Source organism: Ictidomys tridecemlineatus, chromosome 7 (assembly GCF_052094955.1).
Source record: "Ictidomys tridecemlineatus isolate mIctTri1 chromosome 7, mIctTri1.hap1, whole genome shotgun sequence".
Lineage (NCBI taxonomy): Eukaryota > Metazoa > Chordata > Mammalia > Rodentia > Sciuridae > Ictidomys > Ictidomys tridecemlineatus.
Genome location: NC_135483.1, coordinates 138,614,209 through 138,641,446, shown reverse-complemented (window position 1 = coordinate 138,641,446; position 27,238 = coordinate 138,614,209). Strand labels below are relative to the sequence as shown.

The 27,238-nt window shown below is 35.1% G+C and overlaps 1 protein-coding gene across 4 annotated transcripts in view; it reads left to right on the top strand.

The window, feature by feature from the left end:
- Positions 1–27,238, top strand: part of Cfap210 (cilia and flagella associated protein 210) — a 39,143-nt gene that overhangs the window by 669 nt on the left and 11,236 nt on the right. The window contains exons 2-9 of one of the 4 annotated variants that reach the window (XM_078017544.1): positions 1,997–2,066; positions 4,936–5,162; positions 12,449–12,622; positions 12,723–12,916; positions 20,309–20,465; positions 23,646–23,785; positions 25,251–25,443; positions 25,934–26,098. In XM_078017544.1, coding sequence (XP_077873670.1) covers positions 2,060–2,066; positions 4,936–5,162; positions 12,449–12,622; positions 12,723–12,916; positions 20,309–20,465; positions 23,646–23,785; positions 25,251–25,443; positions 25,934–26,098 — 1,257 coding nt within the window. In that variant the 5' untranslated portion in view covers positions 1,997–2,059. Of the gene's footprint in view, positions 1–1,996; positions 2,067–4,935; positions 5,163–12,448; positions 12,623–12,722; positions 12,917–20,308; positions 20,466–21,348; positions 21,760–23,645; positions 23,786–25,250; positions 25,444–25,933; positions 26,099–27,238 lie in introns of those variants that run through there. The other 3 variants (XM_005324568.4, XM_078017545.1, XM_078017546.1) reach the window with 3 other exon arrangements.

The following is a 27,238-nucleotide window of genomic DNA, read 5'->3' as shown; positions in this document are numbered from 1 at the left end:
GACATGTAACTCAGTGGTAAAGACTCCCTGGGTTCAGCCCTCAGTATTGGAAAAAAAAATCTGTAAATTCCTATATAATATTGTTGTCATGGTAACAACTAGAATCTTGAATATTTGAACTTTCTTCATGTCATTGACTGAGCTTCTGTAGCATTAGTCCCCATGCACTTGATGCATTTGTTCTCTCACCAGTGGACATCTTATGAATTAGTAGCAGAGTTGTGCCATGTAAAAGGAGAGAGAGGCTACCATGTGGCAAGTATTGACAAGCACACTTACGCCCACATATTCACTTTCCTGTATGTGCTATATATGCAGTACTGCACTAAACAACTTAGTTTGCTTACTAAGTGTTAAATGTTTTATAACAAATGACCCAAAACTTTACATATGAGCCTCAGCTAAATTATCATCTCCATTTGGGAACGGTACAGTAGGATAGGAATTCACATATAATTTAAGTAAAACAAATAATTATATGAAAGATTAGTGGGGTGCATTAGCCAGAATGATGGAATAAAGATTCCTAAAAATTCTCCCTTCCAAAAAATCAACAAGAACTCTGAAAAAAATAGTCAATATCAACTTTTTAGAACTCTGGAAATTAACTAATAATAATCCCAGCAGTGTGTGTACAAGAAAAACAGCAGAATCTTGGTAACAACAGGGAAGTATTTGGGATAGTAATTTGCCTTAGGCCTATATTTTTCTCCCAATCCCATGGTATCTTAGAAAAACAGAACAATAACTGCTAATGGGTACAGTTTTTTTCTGGGATGATGAAAATGGTCTGGAACTATTTTGTGTTGATAGTTGCACAATCTTATGACTAGACAAAAATCCACTGAATGTTACATTCAACAATGGCAACAATAAATATAGATGTATATATATTTATCAATAAAATATTGATAATCTTTGGAAGATGCATCAATAATACCAGGCACATGAACTGATTTTAGATACCTTTAGGTCACTTGCCACTACTTTTGTCCCTCTTGAATGCTTGAGTGTTCCCTCTGTCCATCTGTCTCTGTCTCTCTTGTCCCATACTTCAACTGTGGCCTGCCTTGCCTACGTTAACCTTTCTAACAACCTCTTCTGAAACTGAATGAGAGCCACTGTGAGGTATGAATCTTGGAAATGAGATTGCCTTCAGAGAAGTAAACTTATATCCACTTTAATTCACTGATTAAAGTTGGTTTATTTTAAATCATCTGTAGCTCTGATATTAAACAGGGCTTTCCTGATCCTTAAAAATGTAGGAGAGGGCTAGGGATATAGCTCAGTAGTAGAACACTATTATGCATAAGGCCCTGGATTTGATCCTAGGAACACACACATACATATGCATACACACCCAGTTTCCATCCTCAGCACTGAAAAAAACTCTCTCTCTCTCTTCATCCATCCATATACATATGAATTAATGAACTTGACCTATCTTCAGTGGCCCAAGATAGAAAAAAGCTTTTCCAAGCCTTCTGCAGATTCTATTTCTTTATAGGTGACAGCCCTATTCTACTTTTGTGGTTATTCTCTCTGTTCTTTTCCTACATTAAAGTCCATGAAAATAGCTACCTGAATAAAACATGTGAATCCAATTATTTTACTGAAGAGATGTCAAAGAGCTGAGATCACATTGTGCGCTACACAGCTTTCTGACATTCTGCTTTCCTGCCACCACTGACAAAGTACACTTTACTTTGTAGGCAATAGCTTCTGCTAGTATGGGCTGTCTGCTATATCGAGCCTCTTTGTAATTTTGGTAAATTAAATTTTCTTCATTTTATTTCACATTTTAAAAGAATTAGATGACAACATGACACTGTGACCCATAAATATGTATATTTATTACATGTCAAGTAAAAACAACTAAACAGGGGCTGGGGTTATGGCTCAGTGGTAGAGCACTTACCTAGTGTGTGTGAGGCACTGGGTTTGATTCTTTTTTTTTTGGAGTTTTTTTTTTAAATATTTATTTATTTATTTTTAGTTCTCGGCGGACACAACATCTTTGTTTGTATGTGGTGCTGAGGATCGAACCCCGGCCTCACGCATGCCAGGTGAGCGTGCTACCGCTTGGGCCACATCCCCAGCCCTGGGTTTGATTCTTAGCACAATGTTTAAAATAAAATAAATGTCCATTGACAACTAAAATATTAAAAAATAAAAACAAGTAAACAAAGAATTAGAATGATTCTTGGGTCAGAACCAGATGTTGACATGTCCTAACAAGATATTAATTAAGACAGTTGATTTAACTTGGAAATCATAGTTTGGTTAACCTCTGATTGCAAGTAGCATAAACCAAGTTGAGCCACTTTAGGCAAAACAAAAGAAATTTGTAGCTGGTCAAAGTGGTGCATGCCTATAATCCCAGTGGCTTGGGAGGCTGAGGCAGGAGAATTCAAAGCCAGCCTCAGCAATAGCAAGGCGCTAAGCAACTCAGTGAGACCCTGTCTCTAAATAAAATACAAAATAGGGCTGGGGATGTGGCTCAGTGATTGAGTGTCCCTGAGTTCACTCTTCAGTACCCTCCCCCTCCAAAAAGAAATTTGTTATAAAGCTCTAAGAACACTTTGATCATAATTTTTTGGTTGAAAGTGAATAATTAGTTAAAACCAAAGAATATTTTGGTTCACATACCTGAAAATTCAGGTATAAATTTATCTAAAACACTGGGCCATTTCTTAGTTTAAATTGACTTTATTCTGCATGCAGAGGCTTGATCTGTAGCAGTCAAGATAGTACCCATCATTCTAAACTCACTTTACTTTAGCAGCCAATTTCCCACTCTCATAAGCTTTTTTTCAAACCCTGTGATGACTGATTCTGTCAGGATTTAAAAAATTTTTTTTTTTTTAGTTGTAGAGAGACACAATACCTTTATTTTATTTATTTTCATTTGGTGCTGAGGATTGAACCCAGTGCCTCACATGTGCTAGGGAAACGCTCTACCACTGAGCTACAACCCCAGCCCATGATTCTGGCAGTTTTTCTTTCAGAATTTGTTTCTCAGTCTGGCGAGAAAGATCACGTGATTTTCTTACTTCTGCTTTGAGATGTCCCTAAAAATTGTAAAAATGAAATAGCAAATATTTATTAAGAACACATTGTGTACCAAACACTATTCTAAATTCCAGATATAGGGCTGGGGATGTGGCTCAAGTGGTAGCGCGCTCGCCTGGCATGCGTGCGGCCCGGGTTCGATCCTCAGCACCACATACCAACAAAGATGTTGTGTCCGCCGAGAACTAAAAAATAAATATTTAAAAAATTCTCTCTCTCTCTTAAAAAAATAAATAAGTAAATTCCAGATATATATAATACACATGCCTAACTATTTAATCACCAAACCAACCTTACAAAGTAGGTACTGTTAATAATGCCATTTTGCAATTAAAGAAACAGATTCATAAGGGTGAAATAATCTTATCTAGAGTCATGTAATTATTATATGGTATGTTCAGAAAAAGTCCAGGTAGTCTGACTCTAGAGTCCACACTCTTTCCTACTATTACCTTCATTAGATCTGACCTACCCATTGTTATTCAAATGCCTTTTTCTGTTTTGGGTGAATTTCTTTCTTTATAAGCCCTACTGCCTTAAGATAGAAGGCAGAATTCAATTTTCAGACTCCCATGAAGCTAGGATTCAGGCATGAGGCTAATACTAAGTTTTGCATATGTCAGATTTGTATTATGAAAACAGCAGTATAAAGCAAACAAATAGCATGTTTAGTTTTCTGAAGAGAATGCCAGCAAAGTTTCAGAGGCAACAGTGGTAAAGGTTCAGGTATTTGATAATCAGTGGGAAAGTTGTAAATTGGGCAAGTCAAATTGTCTACCCAGTGCCAGTTACCATGAGCCTTCACTGGAGCCTCATTGATAAGGTTTTTGTGATATTTTGCATGTATTTCTTCCAAGAGTAATTCTGGCTCTCTAGAAGATTCAACAGGTTTCCTAATACCCCTTACTGAATCCCTATTTTGCTTTAACTCACTCTTGATTAAGTTTGGTTGTTAATAAAAAAGGGGAGGAGTATTTCTCTGAGGAGAGCTGTTAATATGCTCCACCATATCATTTAGGGTGTTTTTTTAAATTCCTATAATAGAAGACCCAGTCAATAATTTAAAAAAAAAATAAGGAAATTCATTGACTTACATAACAGCAAATCAGATTTCTGGTTGGGTTGATAGCAGCATAATGAAATTGCCATAAGTTCTTTCTTTGTTTCTTCTTTACAGTTCACATTGACAGCTTCATCTAAAACTAGTTCATCTTATGGTCACCGGCTCGCTATCTACCTACCTTGCTTATTCATATTCAGCTTGAAAGTCTTCTTGGGTATCACTCCCAGAACAAGAAAGAACTTATTGAAAAATCACAAATGAAACTCTTGTCCTGTTTCTTTGCTTATCAGTGCAGTAGTTATTGGCAAAGGAGGGGGCAAGTATTCTTAAACTGATCAGATTCACCCTAGGACTGTAGTCAATTCTCCAAATTGCACTGCTGCTGCTCAGTGGGGAACAGGTTGCATAGAGCCATCACAATGACTGCAACCCCAAAAGATGAACATCCCCAAATTATCCATTTTTAAATTCTACATGTTTAACTTTGAAATGCTTTTGTAACAATCTACTGGGATAGGTATTATTGATCTGAACTTTAAAGATGAGGATACCAAGGTTGGAAGAAGTTAAATGGCTTGCCAAGTTTACACAATTAGGACATGACCAAACAAACACTCAAATCTTTGTCTTTTGGCTTTAAAACGTTTTTTTTTTCACAGATGTTCTTAAGATAACCAGAATAAATCAAATATTTAAAATAATTTTCAGGTATTATGTCAATTATAGAAATTTCTGAGAAAAAAAATATTACTTAAATTCTTCCTGAAAGACTTTAGTAATCATTTTTAAAAATTTATTAGAAATAAGGAAGTCTAAAGAAGATGAAGTTGCCTATCCACCTCTTCTACCTTGCAACGTAGATCTACGGCAGGTCACTGTAATTTCACATGATGAGTGGAAAAGAATTCAGGATAGCCTGGACAGTATGACAAGAGAAGCAGCAGCTTTTCGTGCAGAAAGAAAAGCAAAGAAAGAAATGCATTTACGATCCCAAGAAGTGGTAAAACACTGGACTAATACATATGCAGTAAGTATTAATCTTCTAGGAGTCCACATGCACTAAAAACTTGCTCTTGTTTCTTAATATTCATTTATACTTCTTTTACAAGGATTTTATGTGTAAACTGTCATAAAATAACATTGAAACATATTTTAAAAGCATTATTTAGGTATAAGTGACATACAACAAACAATTCATATTTAAAGTTTACATTTTGATAAGTTTTGATATACATATATGCCCCAAACCCATTGTTAAAATTAATATAATGAACACATTCATCACCCAAAAGTTTTCTCATGTCCTTTTTTACTCCCTCTGACTAATATTTCTTCTTTCCATCCCTACTTATCTTATTAATGTAAATTTTATTCACCATAGTTACTTTGAGATTCATTCATATAATGTATATATCAATTGTTTATTCATTTTTATTTTTGGACTAGGGATTGAACATAGGGTGCTTTACCACTGAATTACATCCTGAGTCCTTTTTATTTTTTATTTTGAGACAGGATCTCACTAAGTTGCTGAGACTGGCTTCAAGTTTTAAACCTCCTGCCTCAGCCTCCTGAGCTGCTGGAATTGCAGGTGCATACCCTCATGCACCTGGCTGTTTATTGCCAAGTAGTATTCTATTGTATGATACATAATAATTTGTTTATCTAGTTGCTGGTTGATGGTTTGACAGCAACCAAATGTTGCTATTTGAGTTATTTCTCTCTTGGACTCCTTCTTTCTTTCTTTATGGCTATTACAAATAAAATTGCTGTGAACATTCATATAGAAGTCTATATGTAAATCATGCACTGTGGTGCATGCCTGTAATCCCAGTAATTTGGGAAGCTGAGGCAGGAGGATTATAGTTTAGCAATTTAGCAAGACCCAAAGCAATTTAGCCACATCCTGTCTCAAAATAATAAAAATTTTGGGCTGCGGGGCTCAGCGGTAGAGTGCTTGCCTCGCACGTGTAGGACCTTGGGTTTGATCCTCAGCACCACATAAAAGTAAATAAGTGAAATAAAGGTATTGTGTCCAGCTACAACTAAAAAATAAGTATTTTTAAAAAATAATAAAAATTTTAAAAAGGGCTAGAGATGTAGCTCAGTGGTAAAGCACCCTTGAGTTCAGCACTGGGGAAAAAATATACATATATATGTGTATACACACACACACACACACACACACAAACTCACACATGCACACACATTTCCATTTCTCTTGAGTAAATATTTTAGCATAGAATGACTAAATCAATATTATATTTAACTTTGTAAGAAACTTCCAAAATGTTATCTCAATGGAGTTGTAATTTTGCATTTCCACCATTAGTGCATAAGAGCTAATGGGTGCTAAGTATCCTATTGTAGTTTAAATTTGAATTTTTCTGATTACAGATGTTGTTGAATATCTTTTTTTAAAATATTTTTTTAGTTGTAGATGGACCCAATACCTTTATTTTATTTTATTTATTTATTTTTATGTGGTGTTGAGGATAGAACCCAGTTCCTCTTATGTAAGAGGCAAGCGCTCTGATCCTGAGCCACAGTCCCAGCCCAAATATCTTTTAATTAACTTATTTTCTACCAGTACATCTATTTTGGTATAGTGTCTATTCAAATTTTTTGCCCGTTTTAAAATTAGGGTTGAATTCTTATTATTGAGTTTAGAGGATTTAAAAATGCACTCTGTCCTTTTCTTAGATATTAAATCCTTTATTAAGTGTTTTATTTGAAAATATTTCTTCCTTTTATGTGTCTTGGCTTTTCATTTCTTTACCTTATATTATGAAGAGCAAAAAATATTTTTTTGTTTTGTTTTGAGACAGGTCTTGCTATATTGCCATGCTGGAATTGAACTTATAGGTTCATTTGATCCCTTGCCTCAGTTTCCCAAGTAGCTAGGATTATAGGTATGTGTTACCAGGCCTGGTGTGTTAGTCAGGTTTTTGCCAATGTGACCAAAATACCTGACAAGAACAACTTGGAGAAGGAAAAGTTTATTTTAGCTCACATTTCAGAGATTCAGTGTGTAATCAGGCAGCTCCATTGCTTTGGACCTAACATGAGGCAGAACATCATGGCAGAAGGGCATGGTGGAGAAGAGTTGCTCAGCTAAAGCAACTATTAGAGAGAGGTAGGGATAAGGTGGAGAGAGAGAAAGAGAGAGAGAAAGAGAGAGAGAGAGATAGAGAGAAAAAACAACAACAACAAAGGACCAGGGATAATCCCCAAGGACATACCAACTTCCTCTAGCCATGCCCTACCCTCTCTTTAGTACCATCCAGTAATCCATTCAAACTATTAATCCATCAAATAATTAGGTTATAGCTCTCATAATGTAATAATTTTACCTCTGAACATTTCTGCATTGCTACATGAGCTTTTGTGCAGATATCTCATATCTAAACTGTAACATCTAGCTAAGAACAGAAGTCTGTTTGGTTTCTTTTGTTTGTTTTGGTACCAGGGATTGAACTCAGGGGGCACTTGCCCACTGAGCCACATCCCCAGCCCTCTTTTGTATTTTGTTTAGAGACAGGGTCTCAATGAGTTGCTTAGCACCTCGCTTTTGGTGAGGCTGGCTTTGAACTCATAAACTTCCTGCCTCAGCCTCCCTAGCCTCTGGGATTACAGGCATGTGTTACCATGTCCAGCAGAAGTTTTAATCTTAGTCTAGTTTATCAGTTTTTCTTGTATGAATTATTCTTTAAAAGTTTATCTAAAAAATCTTTACCTAACCTAAGATCACCAAGATTTTCTCCTAGAGTCTTAAAATTTTGTTTCACATATAGGTTTATGGGCTATTTTTAGTGAATTTTTTATATGTAGTGAGGTGTTAATTGAAATTTTTTGCACATGAATAGCTAATTGTTACAGCATAATTTTTGAAAAAACTATCCTTTCTTCAGTGAATTGCCTTTGTTGAAAATCTAGTTGTTAGACTGGGGATGTGGCTTAATGGCAGGGAGATAGAGAAAAAGAAGAAGAAGGAGGAGGGTGGGGGAAGGGGAAGGGGAAGGGGAAGAGGAAGAAGAGGAAGAAGAAACAAAAGAAAACCCAGTTCCTTCATAGGTGTAGGTGAAATTACTGGATTCAATTCTGTTGATATATTCTTCTGTCATTACTCCAATAACACAGTCTTGATAACTGTAGATTTAATGTTAAGTCTTGAAATCAGGTAGTATCAGTCTTTCAACTTTGTGGGGTTTTTTGTTTGTTTGTTTGGGTGGTACTGAGGATTGAACTCAAGACCTCATGCATGCTTAGCACATACTCTACCACTGAGCTACATCTCTAGATTTGTTTAGGCTATTCTAGATCTTTTACATTTCCTTATGATGTTTAGAATCTGTGTGTCAATTCCTGCAAAAAAAAAAAAAAAAGGCATCTGGAAATTTGATTGGGATTGTGTTCAATTTTTGATCGATTTGGAGAAAATTTACATTTTGACAATATTGAATCTTTCCATTTATTTGTCTTTAATTTTATATAAAACATAAAAATATTTCAGTTTTTATCCCTAAGCATTTGTTATTTTTGATGCTACAGTAAAATGGTATTTTGAAAAATTTCAATTTGCTATTATTGTTTATAATATAATTATTTTTTTCTGTATTGACCTTATATCATTCAATGTTGCAATTCTCACTTGTTCTAGTAAGTTTTTTTTTTATAACTTCTGTGAGATTTTCCACATAGACAGTCATGCATCAGAAAACACAATCAGTTTTTCTTTTTTCTTTCCAATCTGGGTACCATTTATTTCTTTTTCTTCACTTATGCATTGGCTAGAACCACCTATACAATGTTGAACAAATAAAGTAAAAATGAATATTCTTGTCATTTTCCTGATCTTTTTAAAAAATATTTATTTTTTTTAGTTGTAGTTGGATACAATACCTTAGTTTTATTATTTATTTATTTTATATGGTGCTGAGGATTGAACCTAGGGCCTTGCACACACTAGTCAAGTAATTTTGCACAACCTCAGCCCAGTAATTTTCCTAATGTTAAGAGGGAAAGTACTACTTTCACATAAGAATGATGCTAAGTTTAGGTCTTTTGTACATGTTTCAAGTTGAGTGGAAGAAGTTGCTTTCTGTACCTAAATTATTGAGTTTTGTTGGTTCTTTTAAAATCAGGAATAGATTTGGGGTTTTTTATTTGTGTTTTTATACTGCAGATTGATCCTAGGGTGCTTTACCACTGAGCCACATCCCCAGTCCTCTTTATTTTTTATTGTTGAGATAGCATCTAAGTTGCTTAGGGCCTCACTAAGTTGCTGAGGCTGGCCTTGAACTTGAGAATCCTCCTGCTTCAGCCTATCAAAATCACTGGGATGTGCCACTGGTACCCTGCTTGGATGTTGGATTTTTTTTTTTTTTTTAGTGCTCTTTGGTGCTCTCTATTAAGATGATTATGTTTTTTTAAAAATTTTCCAGTTTGTTAATTATGATATATTGATTTCTTTTCCTTTTTTTAGAGAGAGAAGAGAGAGAGAGATAATTTTTTAATATTTCTTTTTCAGTTTTCGGTGGACACAACATCTTTATTTTATTTTTATGTGGTGCTAAGGATCGAACCAGCACCCCATGCATGCCAGGCGAGCGTGTTACCGCTTGAACCATACCCCAGCCCAATATTTTCAAATCTTAAACCAAGCTTACGTTCCTAGAATAAACCCCTGTTGGTCATGATGTATTTCCTTTTTATAGATTCAGTTTGTTAAAATATTGTTGTTTTTTTCTGCTATGTTCATGAAGGATGTTGGTCTATAGTTTTCATGAAATGTTTGTCTGGTTTTGTTATCAGAGTAATGCTGTTTTATGTTTAAAATGCAAGACTGCCCAGAAAGATAGAGGACTTGAAATTATCATGGCAGGTTTTCATCATCTGCCTCTTACTTGTCTTTTCTGCTTGCCTATCTTTCTCTTTAGAATTTGATAGTGTTGAGCTGGGGTTGTGGCTCAAGTGGTAGCGTGCTCACCTAGCATGTGTGGGGTACGGGTTCAATTCTCAGCAGCACATAAAAAATAAGATGGGGATATTGTGTCCACCTAAAGCTAAAAAAATAAATATTAAAAAAATTTCATAGTGTCCTTGCTGTGCTTCTCTGTTTCTTTTAGATTCCCTTTACCTAGGAGATAACAGTAACCCAGATTAATTCCATATACATGAAAGAAAACTACTTCAAAGTGGGAAGGCATCCCCTGATTCCTTTTGTTATCTCATATGGGGAGAAATGCTAGGAAAAGGTTATCCCCACACACACTTTCCTATATCATTCGAGGCACAGGGAAGCACAATTGTTTTCTGTGTTCTAGTAGAATTGTTAAAACTACAGGTAAGTGTAAGTTCTGTTTAGAGAATTCTCACTTTTTTAACATTGCACATTTCTTTACTTAGTTGAAATATATATTATTTATATTTGGAAAAAGACTAGATAGCTTCTGGTATGTTGCTTTAGGAATATTATTCATATTTTACTAATTTTTTTTGTGGAGGAGAAATGAGTTAGATCATGTCTGGTATCATATATGTAACAAATGGCATTCTGAAAAAGGGAAAGGAAACTGATTAGTGGTTGCCAAAGGCTGCAGGTGTGGGGAGGAGTTGATTGTAATGGGGCATAGGGAAATTTGGGGGGAGAATTGAAATGTTCTATAAATGAGTATATACATTTGTAATATGAAATAATAAAAGGTAGTATGTACATTATAATCTAAAAGTATTGGTTTAAAAAAAACTATTACATAAATGGATGGAGTAATGCTATATACCTTTTATTTTGTTTGTATACTCAAGTAACACGTTAATGCTACTTTAACACTCACTCCATGAGTGTTAAAGAAGAATAAATGAAGGTCCAGCTTACTATCAGCAAGATTTACTATAGACCCATAGCAGTTAAAACTGTGATATAAGCACAGAGATTATAATAAGTCTGATGAGACAGCCTAGAAACCCATTTTATATGTGGGAACTTGCAGATGATGGAAATGTTATTCCAAATTAGAAGGGAAAGCATTCCATAACTGTACTCAGGTAACTGACATATGACAACGATTAAATTATATCCCAATGGTACAGAATACAGAAAAATGAATTTTAACTAAGTTAAAGACCTAAATTTAAGCATAGGTCATAGATTCTCATTAGGAAATCAGGAAAAGTAAGATTTTCTTAAGAAATAGAAAGTATGACCAATAAAGGAGAAGAAAGACCTTGGATGACATAAGATAGTCAGTAAACTCAGAGGTGTAGAAGAACATACAAAATGTGCCATTATTTTTAGTTAGTGTGTGTGTGTGTGCATGTGGGTACTGGTGATTTAACCCAAGCCCTCATACATGCTAGTCAAGCTCCCTATCACTGTGCTACACCCCTTTTAAAGTTATATTTTGAGACTGGGTCTTGCTAAGTTGCCCAGGTTTGTCTTAAACTTATGATTCTCCTGCTCCATCCTCCCCACTAGCTGGGATTATAGGCGTTCACCACAACACCCAGTTCTACTGTCAGTTTTTTAAAGAAGCAAAAGCTGTAAGATATATATTTATTATATAACCACCAAGAGAAACTTTAGAAGTACAAACACCAAAACTAGTAATAGTGGTTATCATAGACTAAGAGGAGATTGCAGCTGGAAGTTAGGGTTGAAGAAGTAGTATATACTTTTAAAATAATTTTGGATTTTGAGCCATGTAAATATGTTACCTTCCTAAACAATTCAATTTAAACAATTAGCTCCAAGGCTGCGACGTGGCTCTGTGGTATAGCACTTGTCTACTATGCACCAGGCCCTGGGTTCAATCCTGGCACCACAAAAAAATAAAAAAAAAAATAGCTTCTACTGCGTGTGGTGACGCATACCTAATCTCAACTACTTAGGAGGCTGAGGTAGGAGAATTTCAAGTTTGAGGCCAGCAAGTTAATGCGACCCTCTCTCAAAATAAAATTTTAAAAAGATTTGGGAATGTAACTCTGGTAGATTACTTCTCTGTCATGCCAAGGCCCTGGATTTGATTGCCTGTATCTACCCCTACCCCACCACACACACACACACACACACAATTAGGTCCAAAATGTAACCTTGTGATTATTAGTGAAATAAGAAAATACAATAAAATCTTATGATGAAAGCTCAAATTATAATGTTAAATTTTGGTAAAATTAAATTGACAATGAAAACAAAAGATTGCTTTTGGGCTTGTATAGTGCAGTGGTGGAGCACTTGCCTAACATGTGTGAGGCCCTGGTTCAATTCCCAGCACTGGAATAAGATAAAAGTTTTCTTTTTTCTTTTTTTTACAGGGGATGAAACAACAGAAACTTAAAGCTAAAAAGAAGCGTGATGAAGAAATTGAGGCAGAAAGAAAAATTCTTGATATAGAAGAAGAAATATACAAACAAGGAGAAAGAAAAAAGGCCATTGAACATGCAAAGCAGTATCAGTTTTACCAAACAGAAAGAATGAAACACTTTCATGTATTACTTGAGTTTTCTCTTCTTATATATACATGTATATTTTAACATATGTATACAAATTAGACATTATTTTCCTAAAATACTGCATTTTTTTCTGTAGTCAGGACTTCTTCTCAGTAGAGTGATGAAGGAACGTGATGCCCAGATTGAATTCCAAAAGAGAAATTTAAAATCAGATAAAAAATGGGAAGAACAATTGAAACTCAACATTGAAATGGCTTTTAAAGAAGAGCAAGAAAAAGCAGAAAAAAGACACAGAGAAAGAATAGCTCTTGCCAATGATCATCTAAAACAGTATGTATACATAAATTAACTTTTTAAAAACTTTTTCTTATAATGGATATTGCTTTTTTATCCCCCTGACAATGAAAGTAATAGAGGCTAAAATACTTAATAGAAAAAGTATAGAGAGGATAGGGAGCTGGGGATGTATTAATAGAATACTTGCTTATCATCTTAGAAAGAAGCTGATTTTGATCTTCAGCACTGCAAAAAAAAAATGTTAAAAGTCACTGTCACTCCTAAATTACATGTCAGTTACAATTGCTGTAGTAATGCTGCATAACAAACAATGATATATCCTAGTTCCATTCAACAATAAACATTTACTTTTCATGCATCTGTTGGTTGACTGTGGTTGGTGCCCTAGGCTGGATTTAGCTGGGCAGCTTCTTTGTAAGCAGCAGGATTGAGTTTGCTCATTGCTGTGGGCTGTGGGGAGGATTCTGATCTATTCCATGTCTTTTCATTTTGAAGTTGAAGATGAAGAAGCCTCCTAGGGTAAACTCATCTCATGATGTTGAGAGACTTAGAAGAAAATAAGCTTGTAACAATGTGCTGAAACTAAAGTCAAAGAATAAGGAGGGTTGGGCATGGTGGTGCATGCCTGTAATCTCAGCTACTTAGAAGACTAAGGCAGTAGGATTGCAAATTGGAGGACAACCTGGGCAATTTTGCTAGACCCTGCTCCAACATAAAATTTTAAAGAAGGACTGGGGATGTAGCTCAGTGGTAGAGCACTTGCCTAGCATGTGAGAGGCCCTGGATTCAACCCCGAGTACCACAAAAAGACAAAGAAGGTCCTTTTGGTATAACACAAGCCTAAAGCCAGTCACGTGGCCAATTTTAACAGCAGTAGAACAGAGAAGTAGACCCCTTTGGAAGTGGTGAGGGGTAATGAATCTTTTTTTTAAAAAAAAAAAACCAGTAATCTAATTGAGAACAGGAAATTATTTTTATTATTTTGGTTGGAATCTTGCTAGATTGACTGGGCTAGTCTTGAACATGTGGGTTCAAGTGATCCTCCTCAGTCTTCTGAGTGTTTGCAAGTACGCATGTGACATCATGTCTGTCTGAGATGTTTTTAAAAAAATTATTTTTCATTTGTTAGTTTTAGGTGGACACAATATCTTTATTTTACATTTATGTGGTGCTGAGGATCGAACCCAGTGTCTCACACATGCTAGAGGAGCACTCCACCACTAAGCCACAACCCAAGCTCTGTCTTAGACATTTTTTGATGGTGGAGACATCAGGTTCATTGACATATAATTTACATTTAGTAAAATTCATCTTTAAAAAAAATATGTAGCTTGGAGCTGGGGATATAGCTCAGTTGGTAGAGTGCTTACCTTGCATGCCCAAGGCCCTGGTTTCAATCCCCAGCACTACACAAATACACCCCCCCCCCCACACACACACAAAGTATATAGCTGCATAATCACCACCTACATCAAGATATTTTCATTAACCTAAAAAGTTTCCTTCATGACCCTTTACATAAGTTTTCTCCCCAACCCCTTGCCCATGGCCATCATTGATCTACTGATACAGATTTGTTTCTTTAAATATGTATGTACTCACATTTTATAAAATGAAATTGGATTAACAATATCATTTTATTAAATGCTTTTTTCACTTACTTGTATGTATGTCATATTTATAATTATTAATTACAGATGTCAGAGTGTTTGCATCATAAGCTCTGTTTTGATCCTCAGCAATGCAAAAGGAAAAAGAAAAGCAAACAGAGTCCAAATGTCTACGTGTCATTTTCAGTTATTCCTGTCCTTTGTAAAAAAAGAAGAGAAACCTTTGGATTTGTTGTAATTTTTTTTTATTTAGCATTGTAAAGATCTAAGGGTTTGTACAAGTTAGAAATGGAGCCATTGGCAGAGAGAAGCAAGTAATTGACAAGTGAGTCTCCTGTAGTTAAGAAATCCCTCTCTGGGGTTGGGGTTGTGGCTCAGTGGTAGAGTGCTTGCCTAGCATGCATGAGGCACTGGGTTCGATCTCAGCACCACATAAATGTAAAATAAAGATATTGTGTCCACCTAAAACTTAAAAATAAATTTTTTAAAAAAGAAATCTTTCTTTCTATATTGTGACTTGGAGATAAAGTTAGCAGCCTAAACTCCATCAAGCTACTTGGCAAGTGCTAACATCTTCACAGGCTGTCTGCCTACCCATATCCTTGTATGTAAGCTGTGTTTGGCTACAGAATCCCCTTTTCTTGTGGTGTTGGCAATAGGTCAGAAGTTCAGGCAGGCTTGTTTTAGTTGTTTTTTTTTTTTTTTTGATGTATCTTCTGTTCCATCTAGGAAACGTTCAAGCTGGTCCCCCTGGTGAACACCTTGTAATCCCAGTGACTTGGAAAGCTGAGGCAGGAGGACTGCAAATTTGAGGTCACTGTGGGCAATTTAGTGAGATCCTGTCTCAAAATAGAAGGAGAAAAAAGGAGGATTGGGGATATAGATCAGGCTTCCAGAATAATTCTCTCTAGAGAGAACTAACTGTAGGTTCCATAAAAACCCCTTTAATCCCTTCATACTCCCAATGTCCTACGGACCTCTCACTAGGTTATACTTCTTAAAGGTTTTGCCTTTAAGGGTTAAGGGTTAGGGTTAGGGTTAGGGTTAGGGTTAGGCAAGGAGCTAAAGTCTGTGCAACAGATATGTGAAAGTGGATTTTTCCAGCTTCGATCAAGTCTTCACATGATTACAGCCCCAACTGACATCTTGTCTGAAACTCTTTGAGAACCACCCACCTAAATCACTCCCAGGTTCCTGACTCAAAAAAATGGTATAAGACAATGAATGACCACTGTCTTAAGCCACCTCATTTTGGGGTAATTAAATAGTTACTCATCAATCAATTACTGAAACACATTGTACAACTTCTGATACTCTTTCTGGTGTGCCTAAAGTTGAGATTTTTCTTACTTTATAAATAATTCCTAGGCTCCAGACCTGAGCTGGCTGTTCCACTGTGGGGCGTTGAACAGTGTAAGAGTCTACCTGTGACTAATAGTCTGATGGGGATAAGGCAAATAAGCAACCATGGTGACATCACCATCTCTAAATAGAGATATTTCACCATGAACCTTAAACATAATTACTAAAATAAACTTAACAGTATCTGTTGGTGCTACAATAGCTCTCATTCTTTCTATAGATAGTTAAGTCCTTCTCTTAGAAAGAGGCTCATAGGCCTTGTTTATAAAAGACTCAGATTACTATCAATACTATCAGTTTTTCAAAAGAAGGAAAAATCATCAATAGGATAGTTTGCACCACTTTTCCCTGGTAAGATCATCTAGGGAAAGGGTATAAAGAGAAAAGAGGGCTCAAGTGATCTCATCTATCTTATAGATTTAAATGCCATCCTAAGTTTGGTTAGTCTAGACCACTTCCTTAAGCCACCCCATTGCACATGATCCTCAGTTATGTTCATGATATCTTCATGTTGATGTGGCATAGGTATTTTAAACACATGTCCAACACAGAATATGGATTCCCCACCCCTGCAGTGGATTTTCCATTGGTATCCTTATCCACCCAGTTTTTCAAACCAGAAACCTAGGAATCCACCTTGATTTCTCATTTTCCTTTATCTTGCATATCTTAATCTTGCATATCTCACTAAAAGCAATTCATGTTAATTTATCCAAAACAAATCTTGAATTTACTGCTATCATTTTAGTCTAAGCCACCCTCATATAGCTCATGGATTATTACATCAGTCTCTAAATTACGTGATGATATTCTGCTTTCTCAATCCCTTCTTTAATTATCTTCTACAGAGATCCTGTAAAAGTGAAAATTGATCTTATTATTTTCCCATATTCAACATTTCAATGACTTTCCATTCATTTAAAATAAAATGGAGAGCTGGGCATGGTACCATATGCCTGTAATCCTAGTGACCGGGAAGGTTAAGGCAGGAAGATTGTGAGTTCAAAGCCAGCCTCAGCAAAAATGAGGCACTAGCAACTCAGTAAGAGCCTGTCTCTAAATAAAAACAAAAAATAAAAACAAAATAGTGCTGGGGATGTGGCTTAGTGGTTGAGTGCCCCTGAGTTCAATCCCCATTACCTCACACATGGGAGCCACACCCAAGCCACCTGCTTTATAATTTTAGTAGAAATTCAATAAATAGTTATTAGATAATTGAACAAGAGTTGTAAGGATTATAGAAATGTTTGTATGATTCTTAGGGCAACTGAAAAGATGGTGGCACTAATGACCAAAATAAGAAAAGGAGGATTGGGGTTCAGCTCAGTAGTAGAGTGCTTGCCTAGTGTGCTCAAGGACCTGAGTCTGATCCCTGTTATTGAAAAGGAGAGAGAGAGAGGAAACATCAAGAAGATTAGTTTAGAAGGGGAAGATGACGAACTTGGTTTTAGACATAAAGAATGTAATGTAATTATGCAGTAGCCAGTTAATGATTCCTAGTGGGTTGTCTCTATAAGAATCAAGCTTATCAGTTGGGCATGGCACTCATCTGTAGTCCCAGTTACTTGGGAGACTGAGGCAGGAGGATCGCTTGATCCCATGATTTTCAGGCTAGCTTGGGCAACATAGTGAAATCCCAGCTCAAAAAAGAAAATTAGTCGGGTGTGGTGGTGCACGCCTCGGGAGGGTGAGGCAGGAGTATTGTGAGTTCAAAGCCAGCCTCAGCAATTTAGCAAGGCCCCAAGCAACTCAGTGATACCCAGTCACTAAATAAAATACAAAAAAGGGCTGGGATTGTGGCTCAGTGGTTAAGCACCCCTGGGTTCAATCCCTGGTCCAAAAAGAAAAGAAAGAAAGAAAATTAAAACAAAAATCAAACTTGTCAGTTGAAATAACTTGTAATAGACTTTTTTATTTGTGTGTGTGTGTGTGTGTGTGTGTGTGTGTGTGTGTGTAAAAATGCTGGGGATGAAACGCAGATCCTCCCATATTCTAGGCAGTACTCTACTACTGAGCTACACGTTAGCCTTAGACTTAATTTTTTATGTTTGACTTCCAACTTTGTTATAGGTCTTACCTCTCCCTTTCACTTTAGTTTCACAACTAGACGGGCTGATAAGGCCCTCTGGTCTCACCTCCTCTTCCTTTGACACTGGTAGGAAACACACAGAAACTTTCCCTGAGTCCCTCCTCTCGCCCACATTACAGGCCCAAATTCACTCTCTGCTTTGCCCAAGCCAACCAAGACATACTTGAACCTGCCCAGCTCTCCTGGGGAGTTATCTTGTGTGAACATACTTTCTCAAATTCTCTTGGTGCATGGAGTATCATCAGTCTTAACATTGGACCAAATTTGGAGTAAAGGTCCCTCCTGCTTTTATAGGAGAACTATAAGAGATCTGTATCTACTCAAGAATCATATCTGGCTAGGTGTGGTGTCACATGCCTGTAATCCTAGAGGCTCAAGAGGCTGAGGCAAGAGGATTTAGAGTTCAAAGCTAGCCTCAGCAATTTAATGGGCCCTAAACAACTCAGTGAGACCCTGACTCTAAATAAAATTAAAAAAGGACTGAGGATGTGGCTCAGTAGTTAAGTACCCCTGGGTTCAAAATACAGATTTAGGACCCTCAGAATGTGAGTCAGGGATAGCAAAGTGCTTTCACGATTCCTTGATAGAGACTGTCCATTGCATAGGGATGATAAGAAACAGGACTCAACAGGAGGGAGTTGTGTGTTATTTATCAGCATCTGCATGATAGATGAGAGTGGGCATGAGAGTTGCACGTAAAGATATGAATATTGAGTATTCCTTGGCTGGAGGATCTCAGGTTTCCTCTAACACACTAACTCTGCATTAAGCCAAATTAAATAATTGAGTGGTCTATCCAAACTACCAAACTAATATAAAGTATTTATTTATAAGTAATTAAAATTTTAATATTATAAATTATTATGAAAGTGATTGGTAATATATTACCCTTTAATCGACACAAGACATGTTTTTGTTCTAATTTATTCCCAGAATAAGTATTTTTTTTACCTAAACAATGAATTATCCAATGGATACCTAGCTATCATGTTAATGATTCCCAGATTTGCTAAGATGTCAAGTAGCATTTTTTAATATCTTGTTTCCCCTTAAAGAAGCAATTTTGAAACTTCAAAAATGTAGACATAAAATATTAAATAGTATTAACAAAACAAGTAAGCAAATAAATATTTGAAATTTTATTTTTTCAGGCAATCTTAAATCTGGTTCAGCTATGGCCAACAGTGACCTTTTTCTTAGTCCCCCCTAAAGAGAATGAGTCTGACTTTACAGATACCTACTCTGTTCAGATGAGTCAATGACAAATATCCTGTCCTGGATTTACTGGCTCACTTAACCACATAGGACAGTGTGGCACAGGGGAAAGGGATTTTCCTCTCCCTAAAGCTGAGTGAAAGGACTCTAGGAAAAATGTTGGTCTGATTCAGTACATATGGAAGGAAAGTTTATTCTTCAGTTGTTTGTGTGTTTGCATTGTTGATTTACCTTGTGCCTACCTGTTCAGGAAGAAAAATAATGATAGAGGTGGCAGAAAGAATGTCAGTAGAACAGGCTGTACACCTATTGACTGGCCAACAAGGATGCATGAGCTTTCCATGGGCAGGTAGACATCTTGGGCATGAGCAGTCTTTCCAGTGTGCAGAATTGGCTGCCAGATGAGGGGCCTCTGGCATACAGAATATGCTATAAACAACTGGTAGTGAGAGCTCCTGGTAGCGATGGTGATGGATTTGGGAGGTGAGTTGAAGAGGTGGAGCTGGAGATCAATGTCCTAGAGCAGCAACCCACACATAATTTCAGAGTCAGCCAGCCATTGGAGGCTTACAAATTAGTAGATATTAATATCTAGTCAGTGTTGGCTACAAAAAGAGTGACAACAAAAGTAGCCAGTTGGATAAAGAGAGTTTTGTTTCTCTCCTTCCATCAAACCCCCCATCACTTGTGATTCAGTGATTGATCACCCCTGGGTTCAATCCCCAGTACCAAAAACAAGCAAACAAAAAAAACCTTATCACCTAAGGGGCTCAACCTGTAGCTTATGCAGCATCAACTTGTAGTGAAATTTAGAAGCACTAGAGATTATGAACTTTTCTATAAATTAAGATTATCATTCCCCTTTACTGTCATTCAGTTAACTGGTTCTTTCTAAAGAAAAGGAATACTTGAATCTGGTATAGACCATATTTAGGTTAGGAGTGAAACAACTTTTGAAGAAAGGAAAATATTGGCAATTCTGGACTGTTTAGATTTGTTTTAGTCATTACTTATCATTATTTTTCCCAAAGAAATTCACAGATTCATTCTTATAGCTTCAAATCATCCCAGGTTAGAATCTTATTCATTTCTTTAAAATATAACCTATTTTATGATTTATACTCAGTTATACTTATGTTTTTGCTTAAGAATAAAGGAACATGAAGAGGAAGAAGAAAGAAGGAAAAAACTTGAAAAAAAAGATGCCGAGGAGATACAGCGTCAGAATTTATTATATGAAATAGAAATGAAAAAAAAAGCAAAAAAGAAAAAAGACGATATTGAAGAAAACAGGAGACTGTTTTTTGTGAGTTGAAAATGCAAATGTTAAAAGATACAGAGAGAGTCAAATGCCTTACTTTTAATATATCAAAAAGTAATAATGGAGTAGAAAACAAGTTGCTATTAAGTTGTATTTCTAAGCAAATGCATACTTTTGGGGCGCTATATTTCCTATGACTTCATGTGTATGTTCTCTCATGCCTGAAGAAAGGGAATGAGATATTTTAAAATGATTTCTTATCCTTAAAATGAAAGTTGTGAGGAATAAATGAGGTGCTTTATGTTTGATATCTTCTATGCTATTGATATGTGCTAAGTAAATAAATGGTAACATGTGCTAAGTAAATGTTGTAATTTAATAATTTTCTATATTTTTTAAAATTAGTTTTCATTCTTAAGTAGTACATAATATATCACTTAAAAGAAGAGTAGCAGTTCTTTGCTACATCTCTTCTGATTTCTGGAGGCTAACATTTCAGGTTCTTTTAGCTGTTTCTTCTTATCAGTTTTAGACATTTTCTCCCTGATAGTTAAGGATTTAGCTCTTTACTGCCCTTTCTCCTTTGTACCCCTTAAGTAATTGTTGTAATTATACTTAAGTCATTATTATTAATTTATAAATATTTTTCTATGCTGAGCCAACTAACATTTTGATTATATTTCTTTGATCATAGAAATTTTTCTTTTTCTATGGTTAATATATAATTGTCTTTGTTTTCATTTGCTTTTATGACTCAATTTCTTTGACCTTTTTAAAATCAATTTTGATGACTCCAATTCTTCCATGTGTTCAATAAGTTCTGCCTAGTGCATACTGATACTGTTTTTTTAATATTTATTTTTTTATAGTTGTAGGTGGACACAATAATTTTATTTTCTTTATTTCTTTCTTTTTATGTGGTGCTGAGGATTACACCCAAGGCCTGCATGTGTGAGGCAAGCACTCTACCACTGAGCCATAACCCCAGCCCCCCCCCCCCCGCAATACTGGTTTTTAAATGTTTAATTAAGTAATAATTTATCTATATTTTTTTGTTGTTATTGTTTGTTTGTTTGTTTTTTGAGTTTGCCTATCTAGAGTTCTCCATCTTTCCCTTCCTTCTGGACTGACTGCTTGCTAGGCCTGTTGTACCGTTGCCATCCTAGGACTTCTCTGTGCCTCTTTCTGAAGCCATACCTCCTATTTCCTGAGTCTAATGTCTTCCTTTTTTTTGGTTTACCCCCGATCTTGATGAAATATATCTTTGAGTAGTTTCCTAAGAAAGGATGCATATGAGGTAAATTTTTAAAATTATCTGAATAAAAAGTTCTAAACCTTCTATTGTGGTTTCGTTTTTTGTTGCTGTTAGTATGTATTTGTTTTAGCAGTACTGTGAATCAAATTCAGGAGTTTGTGCATATTAGGCAAATATTCTAGCAGTCATATCTCTGACCCCCAAATTTTAAAATTTTAGCTGTGGATTTTAATTTCTAAAAGTTTTTCATGTAATCTTATTAATCATTTTACATAAATCTTGTTCTTGATTCATGGGTTCAATATGTTTAATTCTCAAAAATTTAAAATGGAATGAACCTCATTTTGAATGATAACTCTGTCATTTATTAGTTATGTGACCTTGAGATAAATATTTCAGTTTTTAAAACATGAGATTAACTTTGTGTTAGCTCTATGTTTTTTCTATGTTTTTTCCTATTGTAAGAAGATCATTGCATTAAACTTGGAAAAAATAGTAAAATCAAACTTGAATCATTCAAAATAATTACTTCTAACAGTTTGGTGTTTTTATTAGTTCTTATATTGACCAATATATCTCCCAACCAGATCATAGACTTTTAAAAGTAACAGCTATCAAATAAAAGAGTGCTTAAGAGTGCTTGGCACATAGAAAATCCGGAATTTTAAATATGTGGGAAGATGAAATGTTGTATTTAACAATTTTCACCTAAAAACAGTTTCTATCTATAGATTACACTAACCTGTCTATATACAGGCTGTTGTGTTCAAAGGCACTTATTTTTGTGATGGTGAACTCAGATTAGGATCTTGGAATGTATGCTGAAATGAGCAGTATATTAATCAGCTTTTCATTACTGTTAAAAAAATATATGATATAAAGAACTTAAAGGAGGAAATTTTTATTTTGTATTACAAGTTTCAGAGGTTTCAGGCCTGGAGCTGGGAAGGAGAGGGAGAGAGAGAGAGAGAGAGAGAGACAGACAGACAGACTAGGGATAAGATAAACCAAACAAACCATAAACCCTTCCAGGGCATGTCCCTAGTGAGCCACCTCCTCCAACTTACCTCCGGGAATCCATTCAATTATCAATGGATTAATCCATTGATATTAATGCACTGATGAATCCTTCAGGATTCACTGATTGCCTACATGCCCCACCTCTGCACACATGAGACTTTGGGGGATCAAAATCAGAACAGATTTTATTTTTTGCTTAAAAAATAGTAACCTATTTTAAAATTGTCTGTTAGAACATATGTCTATATTTTCATAAATAAAATCTGGACAAGAAACTAGTAACAGTAATTGAGTCTGGAAGGGAGATTAGGAAAGGCAGATAGTGAATGAAGTATAAAGACACCATTGTCTGAAATATTTAACAAATTTTAACCATGTAACAATATAAAGTATTCAAAAGCTGCATGAAAATTATATATATTTAATTTTTTTCTTCGACTATATAGTTATTTTTAATCATATATTTAGAAGAAATGAGATATTTGAAAAGAAACATACAAAGGCATTAAGAAGATATAAAAACCACTCATCATCTCATATCCCAGAAAGAACTACTATGGACATTTAACTCATTTTTTCTAGTCATAGATACATGATAAACTTGTACTTGTTTTTATTTGTGAAATTGAAATATACTATATATCTTGCATTTTCTCTCTACTTACTAATTATTTGTATCTTCTCATAACATTGAGATTGTGATTTATTTAACCATTTTTTCTGTTATTGAATATTTAGAGGTTATTTCCAAATTTTGCTATTCTAAGTAACTTTGAAATGAAGTTCATGGTACATAAACCTATGTTCGTATTTCTGATAATTTCTTGGGAAAAATTTCCAGGAGAGAATTGACTGGATCATAAGTTGTGACCATTTGACAAGTACTTGTTAGATATTGAGATATTGAAAGGTCTTTTTGTGATAGAATAACATATACTTATTTCCCCAAGGAGCATATGCATGATAAAAATATCATCAAAGCTGTAATACAACAGCAGCAGGAAGAGGAAGAAGAAAAGAGTAGAAAATTTATCAAAGCAAAAAAGCGTCTTGAACAAATTAGGAAAGAAAAAGAAGCTGAAACACATAGGTAGGATTTTGAAATAATTTGTATAATCTATAAAGTGCTGTATGCAACTGTCTCACAATAAATTTGAAGTTATAATGTGAAAGTAGTCTTTAGAAATAAAAGTCTCATTTTATATATGACTAGGGCATTTAGTGACATGAATTATTCAGGGACATCTTTCTGATAGATGGTTGAAAATACTGGTCTGAGGGGGCAGGGGATGAGCTGGAGCAGGCTCTGTGTCTCTGGGATTACAGGCATGCCACCTCACTAGCTGACTCACAGTTTTAGAGTTTTCAGTCCATGGTTGGTTGGCCCTGTTCTTTTTGAGCCTATCTATGATGAGTCAATGTGCTGATACATAGAATAGTGTGTGGTACATAGCAAGCAATCAATAATAAAAGTACTTAAAATATTATTTTGAAATCCTAACTGAAACATCTCCCTTTCACAAAGGCTTCCTTTTATCTCCTGTCTGTATTGCTTTCTAGCATTCTCAGGGCATGTATCACCCTTTGCCTATGTAGTTATTTGCATAAATGTCTTTACTTTATACTTTCTTTGGGACATATGCTGTGCTCTTTTCATTATTTATCACATATTGCTTTGCAAATTCTCTCAATAACTTAGTAAATTTGTCACAGCTGATTTTTGCCCAGTTATTTTTCCCTCTGTTCCTTTAACAAAATATGTCTATTGTTTATGATTTACTAGACACATATGTGGTCTTGGACTAAAGAGAGAATTCTTCCAGTCTCCGGCCTCAGGAATATCATAGTTATATAAAGGGAGAGAAACATATAAGCACATCAAGTCAATGAAGTGCTATCAGTAAATTCCAGACATAGTATAGTGAGAGGATGGATTTATTCAGATTTTGATAAGTTTTATTAGTTATTTCCTAGGTCTTATTTTTAAAAATACCTTTTATAGCCTTCAATGTTAGAGTAAGCAGGGAAGTCTAATCAACTATTTAAAAATATTTTCCAGGGGCTGGGGTTGTGGCTCAGCGGTAGAGCGCTTGCCTCGCATGTGCGAGACCCTGGGTTCCATCCTCAGCACCACATACAAAAATAAACAAGTGAAATAAAGGTGTTGTGTCCAACTACAACTAAAAAATAAATATAAAAGAAAGAATTTCCAATGTGGCAAGTTTTTTAACACCCCCTTTTTTTCTACATATACACATGCATACATACAACCATATTATACATATTACCATCTTTGGATTTTTAGAATGTTACTTTATAATTATAAAAATTAATTTCGGGGTTGGGGTTATGGCTCAGAGGTAGAGTGCTTGCCTAGCATGTGTTAGCCACTGGGTTCGATTAAAAAAATAATTTCTACTTGAAATGATCAATGTATAAAGGGAGCAATGGGTCTCCTCTTAAGTTTTATAGAAGACTAAAATATTTCAGACTCATTAAATTACATTGGCTTCATTACAAATATTCATAAAGATTTGAAAAATATGTTTTTATAGGTTGTTGGAGGAACAAAGAGAACGAATAAATAACTCCCTGAGTAAACTAATTAAAGAGAAACTTGACAATGAAGATTTGATTATTTCCAGAGATTCTGCAGAAATTGATGCTGAATGGGAGAAAAGAGAAAGAGAAAGAAATGAAAAAAACCAAGCAGACTTAAAAGCGATTGCTGAACATAGAGCCCTTGTGGTAAACAATTAAATTAGGACTAATAAAAGTAGATACAGTAAGACTTTTCCACTGTGTGGTTTCCACTCCTTTTGCTTCTCTGATCCCAAACTAGCAGAGATGTGAAAAACAGTGTATAAGTTATCTTTCTATATTTTTGAATTCAGTGTTTGCTTTCTAACAATGACATAATTATAAATAAGACATTTATAGATACAAAGTAATAAACTGTTCAGAACCATCTTAACATGCAAAGATTATTATTTATTTAACATACAGAAGTATGAAAACATTTAGATGCTTTTAAGAAAAAACGAGTAAAAATTACCCAGTTATATTTGCATATTTCTTTTAAAGAAAAGTGACCACATGGGAGTCAGTCCAGGTGCATCCAACTTTGTGTTGCTGCATGGCTCCCAGCTTTCTACTTGGAACTTTCTAATTCCATCCCTTTTCAGACAGGACTCCTTGCTAAAATAGTTTTTTTTTTCTTTTACCTTTAAACATCTAGATGAAAAATAAAGAGGAAGAAGAAAGACAAAGGAAAATAGAATCTAAAAAACAATTGCTGGCTTTTATGAAAGCAGATCAGATTTTTCGTGAGCATGAAAAGGAGAAAAAGCACAAAGTTGATAAAGAACGCAGAGAAGTTCAAGATGCTAACATTCAACAAATAGTAATTATTCCTAAATATTTCCATTTATTTTAGCAATAAATATGTAATACAGAATTCATGCTGGCTTTCTATTGCTCAAGCAATTTCTTTTGTTGGGTAAGAACAAATTGTCATTATGGTTATGATACAATAAGCTGTATAAAGAAATATGAGGTTTGTTTCTGTTTTTATCTGCACTGGCATTCCTACAAGAGATTTTTCTTTTACACATATCTTCATCCTTCTTTAGTGTCTTTTGTAGTTTAGTAAATATTAAAGAAGATACAAATGCATGTGACAGGCTGTACTGCTAATCTTTGGTTTACTTTTTTCCCTTCTTGACTATTCCAGAGACCATGTTGATTGGGATCTCGTGGGTTTCAGTTTTGAGTGAGGGGGTGATATAGAGATTTTAAAAGACAGATAGAGGATCTGGCATCAAATCATTTGTGACCAAAACCTGCTTTCCAAAGTGGTAATACCATTTTCCTTTCTTACCAGCAATGTATAGAAGCACAAGCTGCTTTACAGACTCACCTTGTCACCCTATGTTTTGTTCATTGCCCTAATGTCGTGCTAACTTATGGTTTTACTTTGCATTTCCCTAATGACTGAAGAGAGTGAGCATCTTTTCATATCCTTATTAGCCATTCATATGACTTCTTTTGTGTAATGTATACTCAAACCTGTTCTCAATTATTTAATTGAGATAGTTCCTTATTGTTGAGTTTAAAAATTTTTATTGGGTTCAAATATTCATAACATAATACTTACCATTTTAACCATTTTTAGGGGTGTAATTTAGGGGCATTAAGTACGTTCACTTTGACCATCATCACTATCTCTAGAGCTATTTTTTTTCAAACCATGCCAAAACTTGATTCACATTTATTAATTTTATGAGGCATAATAATTTCTAATGGTATAAGAAACTGAAAATATTCAACACTGCCATGGAATTAAAGAATATTCTAGTTGTGACAGCAACTGACTTAATGAGTCAATTCTAGCAATAATTGAGTTTCTGTGCTTTATTTTTATTTTTATAATTTATTTATTTGTTCTATTCAGTTATACATGACAGGAGAATGTTCTTCAGTTCATTATACATAAATGGAGCACATTTTGACTTTTCTGGTTGTACCCAAAGTAGGGTCACAC